General features: G+C 49.1%; 5 protein-coding genes across 6 annotated transcripts; 1 reads left to right on the forward strand and 4 right to left on the reverse strand.

The window, feature by feature from the left end:
- Positions 1–920: 920 nt before the first annotated feature.
- On the reverse strand, positions 921–3,697 carry L3040_003034 (uncharacterized protein; the record flags this gene model as incomplete). The annotated part of the gene is made up of 3 exons (XM_007296502.1): positions 921–2,231; positions 2,282–2,386; positions 2,438–3,697. The coding sequence occupies 3 exons, from the start codon at positions 3,695–3,697 to the stop codon at positions 921–923; spliced, it is 2,676 nt and encodes an 891-aa protein (XP_007296564.1).
- A 4,956-nt stretch (positions 3,698–8,653) lies between these two features.
- Positions 8,654–9,337, reverse strand: L3040_003035 (uncharacterized protein; the record flags this gene model as incomplete). The annotated part of the gene is made up of 4 exons (XM_066154304.1): positions 8,654–8,677; positions 8,738–8,756; positions 8,827–9,125; positions 9,317–9,337. 4 exons carry the CDS (start codon positions 9,335–9,337, stop codon positions 8,654–8,656), a joined length of 363 nt encoding a protein of 120 aa, XP_066012280.1.
- Positions 9,338–9,586: 249 nt separating this feature from the next.
- L3040_003036 (uncharacterized protein) lies at positions 9,587–11,326 on the forward strand (the record flags this gene model as incomplete). Of its 2 annotated transcripts, XM_066154305.1 has the most annotated exons (2): positions 9,843–9,847; positions 9,898–11,326. In XM_066154305.1, 2 exons carry the CDS (start codon positions 9,843–9,845, stop codon positions 11,324–11,326), a joined length of 1,434 nt encoding a protein of 477 aa, XP_066012281.1. The 2 variants fall into 2 exon arrangements, with proteins under 2 accessions (XP_007296566.1, XP_066012281.1); XM_007296504.1 differs by having other exon boundaries at positions 9,587–11,326.
- A 425-nt stretch (positions 11,327–11,751) lies between these two features.
- L3040_003037 (uncharacterized protein) lies at positions 11,752–13,729 on the reverse strand (the record flags this gene model as incomplete). The annotated part of the gene is made up of 5 exons (XM_066154306.1): positions 11,752–11,936; positions 12,021–12,307; positions 12,362–13,144; positions 13,195–13,567; positions 13,675–13,729. 5 exons carry the CDS (start codon positions 13,727–13,729, stop codon positions 11,752–11,754), a joined length of 1,683 nt encoding a protein of 560 aa, XP_066012282.1.
- A 1,707-nt stretch (positions 13,730–15,436) lies between these two features.
- On the reverse strand, positions 15,437–17,263 carry L3040_003038 (uncharacterized protein; the record flags this gene model as incomplete). The annotated part of the gene is made up of 5 exons (XM_066154308.1): positions 15,437–16,146; positions 16,207–16,764; positions 16,855–16,974; positions 17,059–17,124; positions 17,215–17,263. The coding sequence occupies 5 exons, from the start codon at positions 17,261–17,263 to the stop codon at positions 15,437–15,439; spliced, it is 1,503 nt and encodes a 500-aa protein (XP_066012283.1).
- Positions 17,264–19,121: the final 1,858 nt, after the last annotated feature.

Consider the following 19,121-nt stretch of genomic DNA (forward strand, 5'->3'; position numbering starts at 1 on the left):
AGGACGGAATCACGCGAAAGGGAAACAAGAGCAGCAGAGTAAGAGACTGCTACCGGTACCTACCTTAGCTACCGCTCGCTTTTAACATTCTCTAGCCTCCCCCCATCACCCCACGACAGTAGAGCGCACACGCACACACACACACACAGAAGAACCAACCAACCAACTGACTTCTTCCAACTTCTTCGGGTGCTTCGAGTTGTGGGTGCGATGGAGCCGCCGGCTGAGACTCGAGCTGGTTGGTGGTGCATTTGGAGAACTAGGTAGGTCCTGTCTGTACTCGATTACCGGTAAGGAGAGCCTGGAGAGAAGAGGAAGAAGGAGGAGGAGGAGGAGGAGGAGGAGGAGGAGGAGGAGGAGAAGAAGAAGAAGAAGAAAGGTGGAAAAACAGTGTGAAAATAGTGGAAAAACAAAAGAATAAATATAAATATATAAATATATGTATGATAAGAAACGATAGATTAATCCAGTCATTCACTTACAACCCTCAACCGTAACCCCAAGTGACCATAAATATTTCTTTCTTTCGCTTCTGCTAATCTTACATTCAGGCGTTAGCCAGCTCTCGCACCCAGCTCCAAAGTAGTACACTATACCGAGAGTGATTTCGAAATTAGTCGCGTTGTATGGGTATAACCCGTGTACAGTATTATGTTTCTCTAAAGAGGCATGGAAAAAGCCATCTACTGACTGATCTTTCCTCCGTACCTTCCGTCCCTCCAGTCCCCGAACTCCAGACTCCAAATTCCAAATTTCCTCGACGCCATTCATCAAAGCATCACGGGTATCCGTTCCAAACGCTAAAACAGAAATGCAGCATCGAGAAGGGAAGAAGATATAGTACAGGCGCGCTTCCATCCAGCGTTATTCGCAGACTCTGTTTTTTTTTTTCTCTTTTTTTTTTTTCTGTAGAATCCCATTCAATGCTTGCCACCCCGCCTGGCCATGAAACCCGACGGCCTGCCAGCCAGTTTCGAGCTCGACGGTGCATCATCTCCATCTCCCTCTTCATCTTCGTCTGCCTCTACAGACTTGATCGGCAACTCAATATCCTCGCTGTCGCTAGAGTCACTGAGAATCTCAATCACGCTGCTCTTCGCTCCAGAGCCTGGAGGTACACTCAGCGCGTCTGCCATGGGCGTAGCAGTCCTCGACTTCTTGTTGTTGGCGAACTTCGCAGCAGCGTCCTCGGAGCTGACTTCCACCATCGATAGGCCGGGCGCAGGTGTACCGCTAGCAGAGGTCGAGACCGAATCTCGCTTACGCTTATTCGAGTTGTTGGAAGAAGATTGTGGGTGGTAGTGAGTAGAGGTAGCAGGTATGGGCACGTTGGAGCGGTGGATACCAGAGTCCGGGGGTGGCACTGAATTGTTGTTTATGTGGGTCAGAAGACCGTCCTCTTGATGAAGATTTCTGGGACCGTAAGGTGCGTGATTTGGTAGTGCATTGTACGATTGGGGTGGTGCTAGCAGCGCAGGGCTGTAACCATTGTTCGGCGGGCTTGCGTTGCTACTAGGTTTGTTGATGGGAGAGAAAGAAGCGCCAGATGGCGCGCCAGCAAGAGGACCGTGTGTACTAGCTGCACCGAAGGACTCTCTCAACTTGGTGCCGGGCATCTTGGTGCCGGCAGCGGCAGGAAGACCAGCTGCGACCCGGGCAGCCTGTTGTCCCTTTCTCAGTCTCAGACTGACACCAAACGATTTGCGGATCTGACTGCGCTTGCTAGCATTGGCGTTCAACATAGACGAGGTTCGGCTAGCTCGCTCAGCTTCCGTATAACTAGCCGGGAGACTGGCGATGGCAGCATCGGTCCGGTCTTGGGTTTCCTGCAGAGCTTTCTCCATTTCAGCCCGCTTCTGTGGCGAGAGCTCATCTGGTGACATTCGGATCTCATCTTCTGCCTTCAGTTTCTGAGGGGTACTGGGAGCTGGCGGAGGTGGTGGTCGCGGGATGGCAACAGGCGGTCGCGGTTGGGTTCCGGGTGGGTTCTGACTGCCGATAAAACCTTGCGGGATGGGTTGAGAATTGGGAGGGACGCTTCGTGGGGCCGAAGTGGGAGGTGCCTGGGTTGTGTAAATTTGAGGACGAGGAGGGGGGAATGTCGGAGCATTCTGCAGAGGCATTGAAGGTGGTAGGCTGGTAGTCGATATTGAGCTTCCATTGGTTAGCTTGAGGGAAGTTTTGGCCGGAGCAATCTCTTCGACTGCATAGCAGACATATCGCAGGGCATGCTGCAGACTGTTAGTTATCCTCAGTACAGTGCAGGTTAGAAAAGACTTACATAGTCCATACCCTGCTTGGTGGTGAAGCCAGAGAGACAGTTTGCGCAGTTCCACTTGAAGCCCCCGGGGGGAGATTTCTTGTCACAAACCTTCTTGGTGACGTGCTACTACTGTCAGTATGGTCAACGGATGGGCTGAAGCCAAAGGAAACTCACGTATGCAAAGCCTGAGTGGGTCACAAACGTTCGGTTACATGCTCTACAGATCATTTGCCCAGAGAGGACAACTGGAGCCCGGGCATGTTCGCCTGCCGAAGTTGGATTGCGCACAACATCAGCATCCCGAGCGACTGTACCCGGACGGTGGGAGTTGGCAGATGCTGCGTTTCGAGCAATAGCTGCCTGAACGTGTTGTGATTGAAACTTATTCATAGAGGCATTTCTCTCTTGCTCCAATAGGAGAGGATCCTTGTACGGATTGACATTCTCAGGTGGGGGACGGGACATATAGTGAGATCCATTAGCCATCGGCGGCTCATCCAGAGGACGTTCTCGAATTGGAGGAAGTGGAACATTTGGAGTGACAGACTCCCCGTCTTCATTTAATATATCGTCGGCCTTGTAGCCGAGTCGCTGTGCTTGAGCCAGCCATTGGACGAGCTTCTTTGCCGGAACGGTTTCTAAGCGTTCAACGATGACTTGATCAATGACTGTCTCCGGAACCTGGGTAGTGATTAAAGCAGCTGAGGCACTTTGAAGAGCCTTCTCCAAAAATTCCGGCCTCTTAATAATGAGATCCATCATCTGTGTCTTGAAGAGACCTTCATCTCTCAGCACTCGTTCGATAATCGTCGCGTTGGCATTTCTCAGACCAGCCCGGAGAATGAAAGCGATGTGGTCCTCATTGTAGTTGTCAAACAAGAACATTCGCCAGCTCTCCTTCAGTACCCTCTGGGCGGCCGCGGATGAGACCTCCGCAAGAAATTCCTTCAGTCGCGCAACCTCCTTGTCAATCTTGATAGTCTCACTGGCGCCCGGATCAGGCTCGGAAACCTTGAGAGGTTTCTTGGAAGGTGGCAACACAGCACGATCAACTTTGGTCTGAATGGGAGGAGAGTTCGTTTTCTGGTCGTCGGTAGTGGAAGGTGGCCCAGTGCCATCCTTCTCGACGGACGGTAATAGGTGTGAGGACGAGGTCACGATAGGTGATACCGAAGATGGAGGAACGTGAGTTTCGGCAATCTTTATTGCATCCACATCCACTTTATTTTCACTTTCGACCGCGACCTCTTCGTCGCCCTTGCCACTCGACTCCTCGTGCTGTTCTTGTGTCAGGTGACCATTTGAGGTCACATGATTCTCATCCAGCTTCTCGGCTTCGACAGGTGCAGAAGATTCCGATCCCGCATCTTCCATATCAACGTCCTTCATCTCTGGGGACGATGAGCTCGTCATCTCGATATCTTGGCTTGGCATCCTGATGATGTGTGTTGTGATACACGTGCACAGGGCACCGTCGCGTCTCGATATCTACAAACGGGGTTTGTCTCGAGGTGGCGATAGTCGCGAACGGGGTTTCAGCGAAGAATGAGAAACGCGAAAGTTCTTTTCGCAAGGAGAAAGGTGAACAGACGGTGTCCCTACCTCTGACTATTGCAATCTATCAGCTACAGTACGCATTATGTAACACGCAGCTGCTGGTCGAGGGAGTATATAAATGTGTATATATACCACTGATATATACACATGGGTACGCGGGACATGATTACTCACTATGAGGCGCTCGATAACAAGCGGACTTGATCGATGCAGATTGAGAGGCGCAGCTGTATGTAATTATGTATCTAGGGGTCGGGGTTGTACGGAGTTGTAAGAAAGTAAACCGGGAAGAAGTTAGGGCTTGCGAGACTTATAATTTATAGGTGCACGGTTGCGCAATCACGATTAGCCCGACTAGCTAGCTTATAAAGCCCAAACCTCACTAGCGTGTTAAGATCCTTTATCGGCTAAATTGGTCATGACCCAGTCCGTAAGGGGTTAGCGTGTGCGGCCGCTTTCATAAGATCTTTTAATTCAGTCATATCGCTTAGAATGGCCGCTCCATCTGATAGGTCCTTGATATTTAATAGGGGTATATGGGGAATCGGCCAAGTAGCGGACCACGATTTACTCCGGAAGGAAAATGATATATTCCTAACTTTGACCAATTAATTGCTTCTGCTTCCCGCTCGCAATTCCTACCTACTCCGTACTTCCCTAAATCGATCAATGATTTTCTTTCCTTAGAGCCAAATACCTCGCTTAGCTTTGTTTTGATAGAAGCCACCTTGACTGAAATCCTTTTGCAATGATAGTGGTAGTGGTACCGCGTATTATTATCTAAACTGTTACAATGGTGTGGCTTCATCGGATTCCGCGTTGGGCTGTATTATTCGCATCGCGCTATTCAATCGCAGGTTAACGCTTTGTCGTTCATGCATCGTAATTCGGGCCGAGGTTAGCCTTTACCATCAAACGTGCAAGTCCTAAACACACAGCTCACGGGCCAATTCGATCTATGCCAATTTGAATCCCAAATAAGATAGGAACAGTGACTACTATATAGAGTTTATCGCGAATAGTGATGTTGACGTCCTGTGTGGCGTTGCGGGCTAAGGAAGAGGAGGCAACATCCATCCAGTGGCCAGACATTCTTTACTTTTAGGAGCCAGACTAAAAGGAGCCGCTATTATGCAAAAGCTGCTCCAAGAACATTCTATTGATTTTCCATATTTCCAAGAGTACTGCGCAGAAGTAGGGTTTTAGGCATTTTGATTGCTAATTGTTTCATCAGGTCGGCGGAAATAATCCTTTGAGTATCATCACGAAACCAATTTCCTCCAGATTCTCGAATAGTATTAGTCTCTTTATATATTATATTGTATATCAAACATCCGTTGTAGTAAGATCATAAACGAGCGAACCAGCGCCGTGAAGTCACCACCGCTGCCTAGCACAATCTTGAAATCCGTGTTGAGACAATAGAAGAGTCTCAGAAGCAAGTTAAGTCAACTTGCGTAACAACCCGGTGAAGCCCACAATTGATTAATTGAGTTGGGTTATGACAAGATGCTTCCGGGCCTGCTCGGTTATCTTGAATAAATTCGGTATAAAATCAACCAAAGGCGAGGGCATCTAGGCCAGATTAGGTATCCGCAAACCAAGATACATATCATTATGCATAAGCAAGTCCGCCGGTCAGCAATAGCTTCAAAAGCCAAGCAGCTTTTGAGACCATTCATTTTATGATAGTTTTCGCATTAGCGTTATCTTTAAAGTCATGATGACTTGATGAATTTATTTGGCTCGGAATTCCCTTAATAAATCACATGCTAAGCCTATTTACAAAATGAACCAGATCTCCTGAAAAATAACCTTTCTGACTTTAATCAAAGCAACGATTTTTCTATCCCATATAGCCCCCATTCAGCAGATAAACTAGATCTCGCCAATAGTAACCTTTTTAAGTTTAATCAAAGCTATGGTTTTCCCACCTCATTTAGCCCTAATGCAAATGCCATCAGCGGCGCTAGCACTCTTTTTTGAGGAACCAGTCCACCTTCACACCGAACAATTTTTTTTCCCTTATGTAACGTCCAAAATCCTCCCGTTCTCTTCCCATTCCCACCCAAAACCAGACAAAAATCAAGCAATAATGATTCGCGAGCAGGAACTACGCTCCAAGAACCCGCAATTTACTTCATCTGCTTATTAAGATCTAATACCAGATATTCCAAGAGGCCATGAGAAGTCGGTTATGACACGGTCACTATTTGGAAGACAGAGTCCCGTGCGAAGCCGACAGATCGGCAATACCGATAATGCTCGCGGACCTCTCCATCCTCTTTCGATCTTGCAAATCGCAGCAGCGGAACATCGCGATATCGGCGGCCCTTTCCATCCGCGACCGCAGCGTCAAGAACTCGTCTGCATTCGGACTCTTCTATCCGGTGATCCATACGAGATTCGATCTTGATGGCCCATTCATCCTGGGAGCTCTGCCTGGCCGCCGATTATTATGAGCCGGAGACAATCGCTTAAAGATGTGGGGATCACAATCACCTCATGTTCCTCTCCTTGTTCAAAGACTACCACTTCCATTCAAAGCATCGGAATGGCATCGGTTTCTGGTGGTTGTTTGTGGGAAGGCTCAGGTTCATGTCGAGAGTGCACCTCACGAGGTACCCGAATGACCCGCATGACCGCTCCCGTTAATGGATGGTTATTCCCACGACCAGGAGTCGGAGACCGCTCGCTACCTAGATAGGCATACCATTGCCTAGAGCGCGCGGTACTTCAACAGAATATGAAGACATAGGTAGTGACTGAGGATGCTGATGAGTGTGGAAAGTTTAGGAGCGGAAATAGAGCGTAACTGCGCGAGCACTTTGGGTGTAGCTGCTTCCAGTGTTGGAATTTGGACGAGTCTACAAGAATCCACATCTATCAAGGAAGTTGTCTTGAGCATTTTTGATAAAAAATACCGACTTGTTATAGCAAGTCGGAACTACCAAAGCGGGACACTCAGCAACCCGAGACACTTTCATCAGGACACTTGTTAAATCACAACTATTAATAAAAACACAATCTACGTGCTTAGAAAACATTGCCTTAAGAATATGTGTTATGGATATAAAAATGTATATATTTATTGTAAGTTTAAATGTTAAATGAAAGTTGATAACATAATAAATGCATTTTTAAAAGAAGTCCGATTTTCGTATTCTTCGGCTATCGCGATATGTACGTAAAATCCGTAATAAAACAGTGTCCGCTCGTAACATCTAAAGCATACTAAATGTGCTATTTTTACCATTTTAATATAATATGATAATCATATTTAAAAATTTATCAGTTGGTTTTTATTGAATTTAATACGATGCATCCTTTGCAACAAAAATAATTACGATATAGTGAGTGATCGATTTCTATCGATTCCAAAGAGCAAAAGCGGGTGATCCGTTTTAATGGATCCGACTTTTCCAATAATTATTTAAAGTAACCGACGATTCCTATACAAAATCCTCCGCCAGCCGTACCCAGACTAGCCAAAAGAAAGAAAAGAGAAGAAAAGAAAAGAAGAAAAGAAAAGACAAAACACGACTAATCAGAAAAGACGATTTCCCTATCACAGTCAACGTCTGTCTCCAACCAATCCAGCCATCTCCAACCCATCAAGTCGCCCGCTATCAACACACAAACAAAAATCGCCCAACCAATTCCATCCACGAATCCATAAATCCGACACCATCACCGAATCCGCCTCACATCTCCCATATCTCTCTCATCTCATAATATGACTCCCCATTCTACATCGGGCTTAGGACTTATTCTACAAATCCACCATCCATTCTGTGCTGAACCTCTTCATAACCAATGCTGTCTGAATAAATCCCATAGAAACTCCGTGCATGAAGAAGCAGCGACAGCGCCGCCTGCTGACGTGAAGCTTCTATGGAGTGCAACTCGTGTTTTCTGGTGTGTGCCGTTCGAAGCAATGCGTGAGAGATTGTTGAAAGGGGGAAGCGAGCTCCAGACATTAGAAAAATAACCGAGTCCTGAATCGGAAGTTGGGTTTTAGTAGCAAGGGACGAGCCGCCTGTAAGGAATAGTTGTAGACTTTGGATACACTTTTCAAAACTTTTGAGTTATAGCTCTTAGCATTTGGATCAGTGGTCTGTGTGAGAGACCTAAGGATTCTGGAATACACTAGAGAACACCACTGATGCAGCAAATCGCCCAGGATCCATGCGCGATATTGACAGAATTACATGATGATACAATTTACAGCAGCATTTGCTTTTCTGAGCCAAGCCTAGCCAAAGGTTCAGAGTACCTACATGTATATGAAGTTCTCCTTCAACAAGAGAATTCAATGAACAAGTAGCGAGAATTAGAAATGAGAGCGTAGAAAAAAAGGCAAAGGCCATGGTCAGTCAAGCATGTCGCCATTAGGCTTCCACGGCTCTAGGACGGACCCGATGGCCAAGTGCCCTATGTCTAAAGAAGCTCTCCGAAGCTTGAAGTCCAACAGCCACCTTGGCATATTTGTTGGCCATCTCGTTCCATTCACGCGGTATCATCCAGAAAGAAACATGGACTCCCTTTGACTGGAGCCTTCGAATCTCGACCAGTAGCAATTTCCACAGATCCTGGTTTTTGATAGCGACTCGGCAGCTCAATCTCCAGTCGTAGGTCTCCCAACCGGAAGTTTCCCAACGCCTTATCCTATCCGTGGCATTGATCGCAACGTATTCGGAATCTGTTGCGATAACTACACTTCTCCACCCCACATTGCAGTCCGTATCCCAATCTCGAAACTGCAATGCAGCAATAACGGCTCGGAGTTTGGCACGGTTGCTTTTATGCTGGTAGGCAAGCCTGTAGGACCTCTTATCTCCATAGGGTAGCATATGCCTCCCGTATGGGTCAATGTACCGTTTGGGGAGTAGGCAGAAGGGCGGAAGACAAACGCACAATTGGCCTGAGGATTGTTCTGCCCATTATTTTGGCAGGCTCCGTCAGTATAGATCAGAATTTCGTGGGGGTATGATTTGCGGATATACCGATACTCGTTCTCGAATACCTGCTGTGGCATATCGGAATCCCGAGGGGGTTCGAACAAGGAGGGGTCGATTATTGACATCGTGTTGTGCAACGTCCCGACAGTTGCTGGTGCGGATTTGCCCTCGTTCGAATCGCAAACTTTGCACGAACCAGGAGCGACAATCTGTTGCCTGGTCCAATTAAGAGCATCGTCCTGAAAGTCGGAAGTCGTATTTGGAGCAGTGATACTCAACTGATTGGGACACCGAATGGCAGTGGTCGCAGGACATTCTGAGACGTGAAAATTGGGCGTTGGTTCCTAGACGGGAAACTTAGAATTCTGGATCCGCGCAGCAAGGGTTTAATGTACTTCGCTCCATCCCCGCCATATTCTCAACACATCACTCAGGTGTTGACGGATCCGGAGATGGAGGAGATGGAGGAGATGGAGGAGATGGAGGAGATGGAGAAGATGGAGGAGATGGAGGAGATGGGACAGTGCCGAGATACACTAGCAGTATTGCCGGGCATCGCTGGATTGGGACACCGCCTTGAATCCAGGAACAGCCCTCATTCTTCCATCGTCATGCGACTCGGCTTCCGCCGTTCCGCAAGTCCCGACCTCCATCCTTCTTTCATCCGTTTGCTTCCCTATCCAACGACGACCCGACGACCATCAAGGCCCCATACCCGTATCTTCCGTTCCGCAAGTTCCGCAACACTCGTTTCCTTCCGATCAACATCCGCTTTCTCTTCCAGCCCTTTTCTTAAAGTACGAACATGAACAGTCCTGGAGAAGCATACAGTCACGTTTCGCCGGATGATAATGACGATTCCAACACCAACCCCGACATCAACAGCAACAATCGCCGCCAGAGGATCAAACACGCCTGCGAACCTTGCAAGAAGAGAAAGCGGCGCTGTGACGGCGAACAGCCATGTGCTACCTGTATCAAATACGAATATAGATGCTACTTCGAAGCGGTGCAGAGGAAACGCCGGAGTCGTCAACCGGAAGGATCACCTAGTAGTCATCATGATGTACTTTCGGTTGGGACTCCTCTGAGCGTCGTTGGAGTTCCTCCTGAAAGTAATCGAGAGGCGGCGGCGACGGCGACGAACGGGACAAGCCCGAGGGAGGCCAATGCTAGTGTCGCATTTGCTCAGCTGCTTCGGAAGCGACTTGAGCCTCGTCAGGCAGACCAGCCCCAGGCAAGAAGCTCCACCTGGAATATCGGAATAAGCGAGGAGCAACAAGAACTCCCTTCGGAACTCACGAGGCTCATTACGAAAGAGCAGATGAGGAGGCTTTCAGAAGCATACTTTGGCACGATCCATCAACTGTACGGCTTTCTGAACAGGGAGGTATTCGACGCCAAGATTGAGAATAGATGGCAGATGATCTATGATCCGGACCCATACGATTCAATTCTGTGTGGTGTCGCTGCACTGGGATCCCAGTTCTTAGGAGACTCTTCCACATCTCTCGAAATGTCACTAGTAAATTGTGCTAAGAGGATGCTGGAGATCACCAGTGCCTCGAACACCCCTTCCTATGAGAATGCAGCATCATGGACATTGCGGACAATCTACCTCCGAAGCACTACTCAACCATACGCTGCCTGGATAACGAGTTGTACCGCAATGCTCACTATTGATGGTCTCGGGGTGGTAGCAGAGGCTGATGACGAATCCGAGGATGGTATCATCAACAAGCGAAGACTGTTCTGGTGTGCGACTGTGCTCAATACTTGGGTTTCGAATGAATATGGACGCTCGAAGGTCGAAGTCTCTAAGCAACCCGTAGCCCACCTGGTCAGAAGACCCGGTGACTTCACTCCCGATCTTCTTTATCTCTACAGAATCTCTGAACGACTAGACCCCAAGAAGCCTTCCACGGCATCTGAATTTGAAGCTGGTATCGCAGAACTTGTTACATTCCAACCTCCCGCGGACGGATTGTTTCTTTCGCAAAGCAATCTGGCCCTGGCTTTGTATCGCCGTCTTCGCTTTGTCTCACCAACGATATCTGACGAGACGATCCGGAGAGTTATCGACATGGGTAATGCCGGACTGGATGCAGTCTTGCGACTTATAAGGCTGCGCCAACCATGGTGGCACGTTGCCAATGTGCCGTTCCAATTCATATGTACACTTCTTGTCATCGACACCGAAGAGTCGCTGGAGCACCTTGCCCGGGCAGTGGATACTTTGCAGGCGGTTGCGGAATGCTTTCCAACCCGTTCTCTGACAGACACTTTGTCTATGGTCAGGAAGCTCATTCAATTGGCTTGTAAGCAGAAGAGGGGGCAACTCAGCCTCTTAGAACAAAGTTTGGCCCCTCGACCGGCTCCTATGAGAGATCAGTTGAACTTACAGATGAGTTCTGGTCAGGGTCAGCAGTCCGACCCTTTGTGGGACAGTACATCCCCAGCATCGGCTGACTTCTCCGACTTTGACTGGGAGAAGTTCTTTAGTACTGATGTCTCTGTTTTGGAGTACCCTGCCCCACTTTCTTGAGCCACTTAAGCCGAAGATGTCTCGGACGGCTCTCCAATACAGCCTCTTTCCGGATGGCCGGTGCCAGACTTACAAATAACACCACGGAGTTCTAATTGGGGCGAAATATTCACATATCCACTCTGTGCTGCGAGAAAATCGCATCGGTGCTCTTTTATCATCCAGGCATCTAAAGCCTAGACCTTCCGCCACGAGTGCGAGTCTTACATGATACCAACAAGGGCTAGGTATATACAGATTGCATCATCCAAAATTGCGCATCGAAGAGGCAACTTTTTGCAATGAATGTATATTTATTTTCGATGATAAATCAAGTGAATGTGGAGAAGGGGACTAAGTTTATCTTTGTTCTCCCAAGATACTCTGGCCACTCACCCTGCTTCTACGATCTCACCTCCTCCGATATCTTTGTTCGACCCAGCCTCTTACTCGGGACTATTCCGAGAGGTGAAAGTCAGGATTCCTCCAGAAAACTTCTCCCAGGCCCCTGGGCATCTACTGCCAGCGATTACGAGTAGAACTCCACCGAGGATAACCGTTAGTCCAGCAAAGACCGCAGCTCCCACATAGCCCTCTCCAGCCTCAATTATGGCACCCGCGATCGGTGGACCTGGTACCTGTCAGCATAGCCCTTGACTTTGCCAATGCGGATGCGGATTCCAAGGGGCATAGCCCGACAATTGTACCTTCGCACATGCGGAAGCACAAATTGCAAAGCAGCGTTCGAAGTTGGGAAACTTGCCTGCAAGGGCCCCGAAACCGTTCATCGTCACTGCAAATCCCATTCGAGCTCCGAATCCTGACATATCTTGGGTGGCATAGGCTACCGATGCAGCTGGAAGGGACGTGAATCCTCCCGAGAAGAATCCATACAACAGTGCAAAAATAACCAAGCCAGGTAGGTTAAGTACGAAGGGCCAAACGAAGAGCAGAACACCAGCGACCACAACAACCGTGGCGTGTATAAACAGTGGGCCTCTCCTAGAAACATGATTATCAGATAACGCTCTAGAGATAGCAAAGATTCCAACTCACTTGTCCGCTATGATGCCTGGGAGGAGTCGACCAAAGAAGCCGCCAGCGTTCAGCAAGATAACCAAGTAGTACGATTGCATGCCATGTAGATCGACATTGCTCTCAGTGGCCCTCGACTGGATGTAATAGTATGGTATGTATACACCGCAAAAACTGAGCACCATACCCATCACCAAAGCAAAGTAGGTCGGCTCACGCATAGCTCGGAATTCAAGCAATGGGCCCTTAGCCTTGCTGGGAAGATCCGTCCGTTGCTTCATCATAGCGCATGCAACAGCCAGCGTAACCAAAGCCAGCAAAGCTACAGCACGACACGCCCAACGAAAGCCGACGCGTTCGAGTAGCTCATTAAAGACAATGGGATATATGATACCACCAATGCTCGCACCACATGCCACGACGCCCGTCGCCAAAGCCCTTCTCTTGACAAAGTAGGTCGCTGGAATGCCGACACTTGGAAGGAATGTCAATCCCATGCCCAACCCTTGACAGAATCCCTGGCTCAGCAAAAGCTGCCAGTATTCCAAGTGTGTCTTATCAGTATTCTCGAAAGTGCCGTGTCCTGAAAAGGAGGCCATAAAAAGACCAATGAAAATCATTACGGACCCAACGGAGCTCATCAGGCGGGCGTAACCGGCATCCATCAAACGCCCGCTGAACGCTCCGCAGAAGAGCAGTAGACATGTTTGAACTGAACCAATCCCGGAGATTTTCGATTGCGTTGCAAGTGCTGGAGGTTGAATATAGTATGTCTGAAAAACTCCGAACGAAGTGACCAGTCCCCTATCAGAAATGTTGGCATTCAGGTGGGAAACTGCATCTTCTTAACCTACCAACTGGAGAACATCAGAAAGAATCCTGCGAGAACCTGCACCCAGGCCAGAATTCCGCCATCGGGAAAGTCGACGGCAGGTGTTACTGGTGGCTTATGATGCTCAAGATCGTAAGTGGCCGCACTCTTGCCACCTTCTGGGACCATGGATGGGGATGGCTGTGGTGTAGCTACGGCAGCCTTCTCCGCCGAGTATATTTCGATCGAATTTACAGCAGAGCCATTGAAGGATGAGCTAGAGGTCTTTCTTCCCGTGATCGGATCCATATCCAGTTCCGACGGCCTCAGATGATAGTCGAACCTGGTCATGTATTGGAGATTCGTTCTGCTCGAAGAGTTTCCGAGAGGCTCTTTCTTCGTTTCTCGTCCGGTTGCTGAGTGTTCGCAGCACGAGGAGAAACTCTGCGGTACTGGTGTCAGCTTAACCCCGTCGGGTTTGACGATCTGTCGATTACTCGGCCATTCATGTCCAACTACACACTCCTAATGGCGCAATTTCGCTGCCAGCCGATTGATGTTGCGTTGATCCGGCCCATGGTCGCAACGGGACTTATGTGGGTACTCCGTGAGCCCTGCTAGACCCTCCTACCCGGAGCTTCCACATATGGCGTCAGGCCGAGTCAGAAGCCGAGTGCTCGTGGGATGTCCGGGAGCTCTACCCGAGCATGCAGCTTTTGCAGCAATCCGGACCCCACGGAAAACCTTGAATTTTACTTCTAATCGTGGTGGGTTTGTGCAATGGGTCTTGGCCCATCACAAGATACTGCTAACGTCATTACGGAGGTATTTGCTCCAGTTCCCTTCGAATATTGGCTTACTTGATTGGCTGGATTCCTTGTCGAGACTGGCCTTCTTTCCTACTGTGGTTGAGGGTCCTGGAAAAACCAAGCACGGAGTACCGACAATCAAATAAACAACGTTGCGCACCCCATGCATTGATCCATGTAAAGCTTCCACTAACTCTCGGAATCGGAATTAAGGAAAACCCCGAAGAGAAACAAGAAAATATCCGTTCATTCAGTCTTGGCCTCCAGGAAATTCTCCGGTGCCGCTACGTATCTACGTACGTAGTAGTATCTAGATCCTGCCTGCGGAAGCTAGCCCTCCTGTCCACTTCTGGTTGAACTTTCTGGGGAAACACACTTACCACGGTACAGGCCTAAGTATTACCCCTCGAGGGTGCCTCAAAAGTTTAGTTTCCACTTTAAACCCCCTGGTTACCCTACCCTCGAGGGGTAATACTTAGGCCTGGGACGTAGCACTTGGAAGTAAAACTGAGGATCAAGTTAAGCCCCATCTGTAGTGTGATTCTTTGAAAGAACTATTCACAATTTTCACAGCGCGCCTTAATGCAGAACTATTCATAGAATCGTGGTGATCTTAGGGAAACCTGGAGTCCGAGGCAAGCTAAGCTCCGAGCAGCAAAATCTGATACGAGTAAAACTGAAGCAGAATAGAGAAGTCCTGTGTGTAGGTAAATAACGGTAGACTACATTAAAGTCGGCGACTGTTATCTGATGGAATTTTATCCGTCCACCTTCCTAAAACTCGGTGCTGATTCCGAAATCAATTTAATACTTGCTGGATATTATCATTATGGGGCAACGATCTCTTACGGAGCTCCACCTTCGTGTTAGCTGTATTGATTTACCCCCCGTCCCCCCTCTCTAATAATTGTCAGCGTGGCCACGATAGCACGAGCCAAAACACAATAAAAATCTATTCATACCATCCATGGATCACACCCTGTATTGAGGCTTGTAATATATTGGCTTTTGCTTCCTAAGCGCAAATCGAGAAGGCCGGTAACGCAATTCAATAGCCGTGAAGATCAACTCCAACCGAGCACGGATGGTTTTTTTTCCCCAGGCAATTTTTGTACATGCCAAGTTCTCGCTAGAATCTGGCATGTATTGAATTGTGAAAGATCCATGGTCAGTGATGTCCTAGACTTTGCACTGCTAGTGGCCGGGAGGGTGGTATCTGTAAGGGTCTTAGCAAAGGTGTCAACATTTCTGCCTTTGGTTCTTTGAGTAAAAGGGGTAGGTAGCATCACTCGTCTTCGCCTGACGACCGTTATCCATATATTTGGCTGGAATATTCTGAATCAACGAGCCAAGCTCTCTAGTTATAACCAAAATGATGCATTGAAGTCGTCAATCCGACCTTTGATATGAAAACAAGCGATAAGTATAGTGATCACAGACTGGTTTACAACGTTCGAACGACCTTTGATCCTCTATCTACAACACAAAACCCTTGAAATATCCAAGAACATCGGTACCAACATAGCCTGTGTACAGATCAGGGCGAATTACAATCGCGCTGGTTAGATCTTGTCCCAGATCAAATGATGTGGTCAATATAGCCCCCGCAGCAGTTTTCACTTCGAACAGAGTATCTCTTTTCGAGACCTCCCAAACATCTACGTGAGCATCCAGTGACTGTGGCAGGTCAAGCGCCAACCCTTGAGGGTTGAGAACGACAAAGTTCCCGTACCGAAGCAACTCATAGAAACGGATCTCGACGACCTTTGCCTTGGCGAAGACGAAGTCAGGAGTCCTCGCACCTGCCACAAACGCGCCCACGGAGCTGGCGACGACGGCGGCGGATGAAGGTGCATAAGTGATGCCCATTCCCGTAATGTTCGCTGCATTCTTGCCGATCAGGGCAACGTATTCCTCGGCCGTCTTGAGGGTCGTCCGTACCAGCTTTGCGGCAACGTCCACGACGCCCTTGGCGGTCGCTCTTCGCTCCGCATCGTAGATTTGCAGGACTTGGGTGTTGAAACCACTGATGGCGAGCTTCAAGCGCCACGCCAGCGCGAAAGCATCCGCTGCGCCCGTGTTCAACCCTTGGCCACCATTCACGGCATGCACATGAGCGGCGTCCCCAGCCAGGATCACCCGGCCGTGGCCTCGCGAGACGAAAGCCTCTGCAACCCGCTCTTGGACTGTGGAGTATGTCAACTGGAAAGCCTCCACAGGGAGGGCAAGGATCGATGAGCGCTTACCATTGTAGGTACTGAACCACTCGGTCTCCTTGAAGACGACCTTGTAGGGAGCCATGTGCTGGCTGATCGACTGCTGGGTCTTCTCCTGCGTCACCTCGCCCTCCAGCAGGACGTAGAAGCGCGCCATGCCGCGCTCCCGGGGGATCCACGAGACCCGCGACTGGCCGTCGACCTCGAAGCTCACAATCTCGTCACAGACGGGGAAGTCCGTCTCGAGGAAGGTGTCGAGCACCGCCCAGCACATGTTCGGCATGTCGCCCGCGAAGCCGATGCCCAGCTGCTTCCGGCACGCCGAGTGCGCGCCGTCCGCCGCCACCAGGTATCGCGAGCGGATGACGCCCTTGTCTCCGACGACCCGGACCTCCACCCCCTCGGCGCTCTCGGTGATGGACTCGGCCGTGACGCCGTACCGGACGCCCACGTCGAGGCGTTTCAGCAGGGCTTTCTCAATTTCCGGCTGGCCGATCATCAGGAATTCCTTGTACTGCGAGTTCTCCAGGCTGACCCACCACGTGTTGTTGTGGCTGACGAACTTCCCATCTTTGAAGACGGAGCTCGCTTTCACATTTTTCTTCTTGTCAGCATCTCCTCATCTTTTTTTTTTCTGGGTCGTGGCTTCTCCGTCTCTTCTTCTTTACGTGTACGTACTGTTACATTTGAGGCCCTTTGGCCGCAAGTACTTCAAGACGTCGGCAACCTCATAGACTTGCTGCGTGCGTGCGTTCAAGGCATCTGCTCGTCCGATTGGAAGCGGCCCTTCTCGCTGTTCTGTTTGTTTGTTTTGTGGTCATTAGCTTATTGTATTGAAGCATGAAAAAGAAGCTGCTGCGATAGAGGATGGAGGTAACTCACCGAGAATACAGACAGAGAGTCCTTGCTCTCGGGCAAGAAGCGCTGAGAATAAACCGGTTGGACCACCTTTCACTCCTGTTATCTCGCGGGCTTCCTGCAGGTTTTTTTTTTTTTTTTTTTTTTTTTTTTTTTTCTTTCGTTTTCTTTTCCACTTACCTCCGATAATCGTGATATCAAAGTCCGCTGCTGGCTTGGGCAATTGCATGGTGAGGGATGATAGCTAGGGTCTGCCTGGATCTGTGCTCTTGTTGCTCTTTCCGAATGCGAGTCGCTAATCTGGGGGTCTCGTCAGACTTGGTCAAGTTATCCAAGTTTATTCAAGTCAAGTTACTCCGAGTATTCGAGTTATCACTCAAAATGGCAAGTTCACTACGGAGGTATAAACGTTTGAAGCATCAAGAACACGCAACTCGCTTAAAGCTTGCTTGAACGCTTGAGCCATGTCGCAAGACTATTATTATCGTGCCGTCTCTCCACTGCCCCGGGCCAAGAAAAGTTTCTCAAGCCCAGGATTATCAATATTACTACTAATATGTCCTTGCACACTTGCCAGATATGGCTACCACCTCCCGACTTGGGAACTCTCTCCATCTTCTCGCGGCTCTCTCCCATGTCCTGAGTCGCATTGCCGGCTGTATGATATCATAACCTTCCTTACCGGTACTTTTCATGAACCTTGTAGCCGGATATTATCCTTTGATTCTCAGGCCGCGGGCCGACGGACGGACGCGCACTCCCGCAACCGATTTCAGTTTCTTATCCAGCTGTCCCCAGTGATAGACGTCGTAGTCGGCCACCCTTGATGCCACGAAGGCCGGCCCGCCCAAGGCAATCTGCGGCGCACCTTCGGACCAGCAGCTTGTTCTAGAGCAGATCAACAACAATATTGGACCTGTTGGATCGCCGGTAACGATCATTGATTCCTCTCGTGCAGCGCACGTGGCCTCCTTGCGCAGAGCCGGCGATCAAAATAATATTGGAATTCTGTCTGCTCCCCCAGGTTCAAGGCAGCTGACTCCTCCTATCCGGTAAGAAGGAATCACGTGCACTAGCTATATAACAGTGGTAGTTGTATTTGCAAGGAGGTTGGGGGAGGGGGGTCCCTGGGGGTATGCCACGCTAAGCGAAGCATGCTCATCCGCAACCCGGGGCATGCTGGTAAGTACCTATAAGCGAGCTGGCCTTTTCTCTCTCCCTCCAACTACGTCGGGTCGATATCTACTGATGTACCGATACCGGCAACTCTCTCTTTTTGGCAATTGCTACCTATTGTCAGATACCATATCGACCGAAAAGGAAGGTGCTGAATAGAAAAGAACATAGGTAAAACACCCCTCTTCTACGCTATAGAGGCCTTTCCACCTATCTATCAACTTGAACCCTTGAAGCTGTTGGTCGAAACGAGCTTTTGTGAAAGAGGCATTGGCACCGACCGACTTTTGTCATAACGTCGGCGGGATTGGATCTTCCTTCAATCCAACGTACTAGTACCTCAGATAGATGACTCGTGAATAGCTATAATATCGATCATGAGGGGTTTTTTTATTTTTTTGTATAATAGTTTCTAGCTTGTCCATGCACCCATACAGGAAGTACGAGTCAATGCAGATTACAACAAGGAAGTTAAGAACTCTTAATTATTTACTGATTTGGGCGAAGGTAGTGGACATACGTGAGTACGTTGTAGCAATGGCCAAGTCAATACCTAGGGATACAGCGTATAGCTTCGAGGCTCATACCGCTATAGGAAACGCTACCAAATAATATCTCTGGCTGCCAGCCTATTCCGGTTCCAATCCTGAGAAGAGGCTCGTAGCAAACAAAGCCAATTCCTCTGCTCGCGGGTGCGGGTTCCACGCTCTCAGGTTTGGGAAGTCACCGTTATCGTCATCGCTATGAGGCGCTCTAGGAGCTTCTGTAAGCCATTGGAGTGTGTCTTGCCCCAAGGTCGGATAAGTAGGGAGGGGTTTCGGGTACGGGGTCGTCGGCCTGGTCTAGATTCTCTGGGGGGGGTCTGTTCCTTCGTCCAGGGGTCTTTCAAGAGAGGCTCATTTCCGTGCCCG

The sequence above is a fragment of the Drepanopeziza brunnea genome (assembly GCF_022702325.1).
Source record: "Drepanopeziza brunnea f. sp. 'multigermtubi' strain 214-2 chromosome Unknown ctg4, whole genome shotgun sequence".
NCBI classification, from domain to species: Eukaryota; Fungi; Ascomycota; class Leotiomycetes; order Helotiales; family Drepanopezizaceae; genus Drepanopeziza; species Drepanopeziza brunnea.